At 42.9% G+C, this 3,948-nt stretch overlaps 1 protein-coding gene across 1 annotated transcript in view; it reads left to right on the top strand.

The window, feature by feature from the left end:
• LOC142210139 (uncharacterized) overlaps nt 1-3,498 on the top strand; it is a 16,441-nt gene extending 12,943 nt beyond the window's left edge. Inside the window, exons 8-11 of the mRNA XM_075279166.1 lie at nt 1-57; nt 929-1,072; nt 2,264-2,401; nt 3,310-3,498. The exon at nt 1-57 is cut by the window's left edge and continues 33 nt beyond it. Coding sequence (XP_075135267.1) covers nt 1-57; nt 929-1,072; nt 2,264-2,401; nt 3,310-3,497 — 527 coding nt within the window. The 3' untranslated portion in view covers nt 3,498. The remainder of the gene's footprint in view (nt 58-928; nt 1,073-2,263; nt 2,402-3,309) is intronic.
• Nucleotides 3,499-3,948: the final 450 nt, after the last annotated feature.

Raw genomic sequence — 3,948 nt, 5'->3', positions numbered from 1 at the left:
ATGTAACCTGCGCTGCGGGCACCGCCTGCGCCACTGTCCACACTCTCACAACTATGGGTAAGGAATACATGCTAATTAAAAATCCAGTAAAATTTACCAAATTTTATCAGTTTTTCAGTCAGTTCTTTAAGACTCCTTTGAACTATCCCTATCACTTCCTACTTTATCATGACAGCTTTAGAAGGCCTAATTTTACATACTCTATAATCTAAAGACCTCTAGTCCTGGAGATTTTTTTTCTGCTTTAAACGCTTTAATTTCTGCAGGTAAAATGAAAACACAACTTATATCATAAATGTCTGAAAGATGGGAGTCACCTCTGGGACATGCACCTATCTCTAAATTGAGCCCCTTAGCCTCTGTGCCCTACTTCTTACCCAGCCTTGACCTCTCTGAGAAAACTTTCAGCTATGGTTGGCATTTACGGAAACAGTGTAGCCCCGACCTACACTCTTTCCATCATTCCTATAGAAGTGAATGGGAATTACAGAAATAACATAGCTCACTGTTCTACTCTGTTTCCTTAAATTGAATTGACTTGAAGCTCAGAGCTAAGCAGTTTCTGTACAGCCTGAACATAGATGAACGTTTTCTCGGTGAGGATGCGACCAGAACAGTATGGAGGCTGGCGAGAGGGCTCATTTTTGAGATAGGCATGGGTGCCAGAGGTGGCATCTATGATTTTAGTGAGAACACTGTAATACTTCTTGTGTCCTGTGGTGGCACTGCAGGGAAATTGAACCCTTGATACAATGTTTCTCTACAGATCACAGCGATTACTGGTGATCCGAGCAGGAGGACACTGTGATCGTCTTAGGACAAAAGGGATTGTCGAAAATGGACATTGCCTTTAAATTCCATTACACAAATTATGTAAATAATGAAATTATAACTTCTCTTTTTTCCTCTTTCCATATCTGTGATGTAGGTGACGCCAGCTCTGAAAGAGTCACCAAAAAATGTCTGCCAATAAACCAATGCGGAATATCTGGAATTGCAAGTATCCCTAAGGGGAAGATGAAGATAATGACCATGTGCTATACAGACAGCTGTAACCTACCCATGCCACAGTGTAAGCAACATGAACATCCACTGTAAGATCTCTGCACAAAATACCAGCAACAACCACTAGGTGGCGATACAAATTTATAAATATATTGGTAGGGTTGAGCCGATCTTGACTTTTCAAGATCGATTTTAAAATCCGATTCCGATCATTTTTCATTCGAACCCGATCTCGATCCCAATGCAAGTCAATGGGATTTTTTTATTAATCGGAGATCGGATTTTAAAAACAATCCTATTCACTATACAGCATGGAATCTAACAATTGTTAAATCTAGTGAATCACTAAGTAGCTAGAGGATTTTTTTTTAATCCTCTGGCTACTTAGTCCCCCCTGGTGTCTACTTACCTCCAGAGATGGCTGGTCCGGTGCCCGATGCTTTCCTTCTTCTTGTCCTAGCTGCCGCTCCATGCTGCTCTTCTCCTTTCGCTGCCCCCTCCCTGCAAGGTTAGGAGAGTGTGGGCGGGTTAGGAGAGTGTGGGCGGGTACTGGGAGGGGAGACGTCACGTCTCCCCGCCCTGTACCCGCCCACACTCTCCTAAGCCACAAGCCCCGCCTACCTAGCGCTTTAAACACTAAGCTGGGAGGCGGGGCAGCGAGGCAAGAAGAAGGAGGGCACCGGAGCAGCCATCTCTAGAGGTAAGTTATTACTAGAGATGTTAGCTAGTCTCCCATTCGAATGAATGGAGGCAGCCGGCGCGCAGGGGGTTAAGGTTGTATGCCGGCTGCTTCCATTCATTTCTATGGACCTGTAGCGGAGCCTTCACACTGAATATGCAGCGTATACTCAGTGTGAAGGCTAAGCAAAGCATTGTGGGAAAAGATCACCGATCTCGATCCCACATAAAAAGATCGTGTTCGGAATTCCGATCGCGATCGTGAAATTTTCTCGATTGCCAATCGGAATCCAATCTTTTCCGAACATGATCACTCAACCCTATATATTGGTCCACATTTACTAACAGTGTAAATATAAACAGGTAGTCAAAGAATTCACCAAATCTATGACAGTACATTATATATTTAGTGCATAAACTTCAGGTTCACCACCTATTGGTTGGCTTAATTTAAATTTTAGTAAGGTCAAGTACCAGACGTGTCCTATGGACAAGAGTGGTGCCATTCCAAAAGTGTCCTCACTGAATGTATAGTGGCTTTCTAATGCAAAGTGGAGTTAAATCTAGATTATTCTTACAGTTCCAGAGGAGAAGATTAACTATAATGGTGTGACATGTCGGAAGTGTATATCAGCAGATACAGACTGCTACACGTCAGAGACAATGCAGTGTACTGGGGATGAACGAGCATGTCTTCTGCAGAGTACGGACCTGACTGGTAAGTCACATAAAATATCAGGCTCTACAAGATATCAAGCTGTATTATTTCCATTATCCCATTTATCAAAATATCTTGCTTGTAATACCATGCCGAACCACACGGTGTGCTGTTGGAATTGTGTGCACATGTTCAATCAGGAACACAAAGTCACTTAATTCAATCCACATAAAAATAGGGTTGCCTGTTGTCACCAGTAGAGAATAATCTGTATACCAGCGACTTCTGTTGAGCTGAATAGAAAGTCTCCTAGTATATTCTATGCAGAGCTGATCTTGGTCTTCTCGGTCACAGCAGCTCCTGCGGTCACATGGTCACTGAAGCCAAATCTTGGTTTCTTATTATAATACAGTGGCAGCTCCACCATTACATTGTACTTTATCTAATCCCACTGCCATCAATATTTTTTTTCATTTCGGAAAGCAGGAGATATAAGAGAAAGCTGATGCTTGGCAATTCATGTAAATTGCAGGCCCTGCAATGTAAATGTGAATTCAGGCAGCTCAGATGAATTTCCTGCAGAATGAGTTAACATTGCAGCAAAATCCTACTGTATTGTTAAGGATTAGGTTAAATTTGTATATCAACACAGTACAATATGCAATACAACTCAGGCAGCAATGTCTTCGGTAAACCAGGCATAGTCACCCTGCCACAAGGCTTGAATGTATATATGGTGATCGGCATCCATGCTGTCTCTTGTCACAGAAAGACAGCTCCCAGTTTCTACAGCTGCTTGACCTTAAGCAATCAGGTACATCCTTGCTGCTAGATTCAGAACAATCGTCTGTCATCCAGGAAAAAGTGGGCCATATCCCTGCAGTGCCCCTGCAGGAAGTAGAAAGCATTTCACATTTTTTGTTATATGATGCGTTTTATATCCTGTACAATTCATCTTTCCCCCACAGGAAGCACCAAAGCCTCCACGGCCATACGAGGCTGCACCACTCGGAACATCTGTGACCTCAGCAGGCAGGATTACGTCGCGGATGGAATAACGTCATCCACTAAATTCGCCTGCACCAACGGGGCAGCTCCTGTACAGCGAAGCCTCGCCATCCTCGCCACGCTGTTCATCCTGAAATATCTGAACTGAATCAATGACTACAGAATTTTCTCCCTCATATTGGAATTGTTGGGGACTCCTATTCTTAAAATGTTACAAGCAAGTGAAGTGGCAAAAGCTGAAGAAGTGTGGGGAGAAGCGTATGCTGTGTTACCAGTATTGTAGCGGGTACCTAGGAATATTTATTAATAGGAATTATGTTAATAATCCGAAATTTTTCATTAAAGGGGATTTCTCATGAACATAATAGTTAGATTGTAGACAAATAAGTCAAACATTTTTGCAAGTATAAATAATAAAAAGACTTTCTCTAATCTTAGTGGTCACTTTCTCTTGCGGAATTACCACTGTAGTGTCTGCTATGGGGCCCCACTACCATACGGGAGCCCGGTCACTTCTTTATTTTTAATAGGCCGCTACTTGCTGGATTACTCCGGCTCTGACCAACTTTCACTTGCCTATCCTGGCTCCTGTCCACAGC

Source organism: Leptodactylus fuscus, chromosome 6, assembly GCF_031893055.1.
Source record: "Leptodactylus fuscus isolate aLepFus1 chromosome 6, aLepFus1.hap2, whole genome shotgun sequence".
In the NCBI taxonomy this organism is placed as follows: domain Eukaryota; kingdom Metazoa; phylum Chordata; class Amphibia; order Anura; family Leptodactylidae; genus Leptodactylus; species Leptodactylus fuscus.
This window is presented reverse-complemented; position numbering and strand designations above follow the sequence as displayed.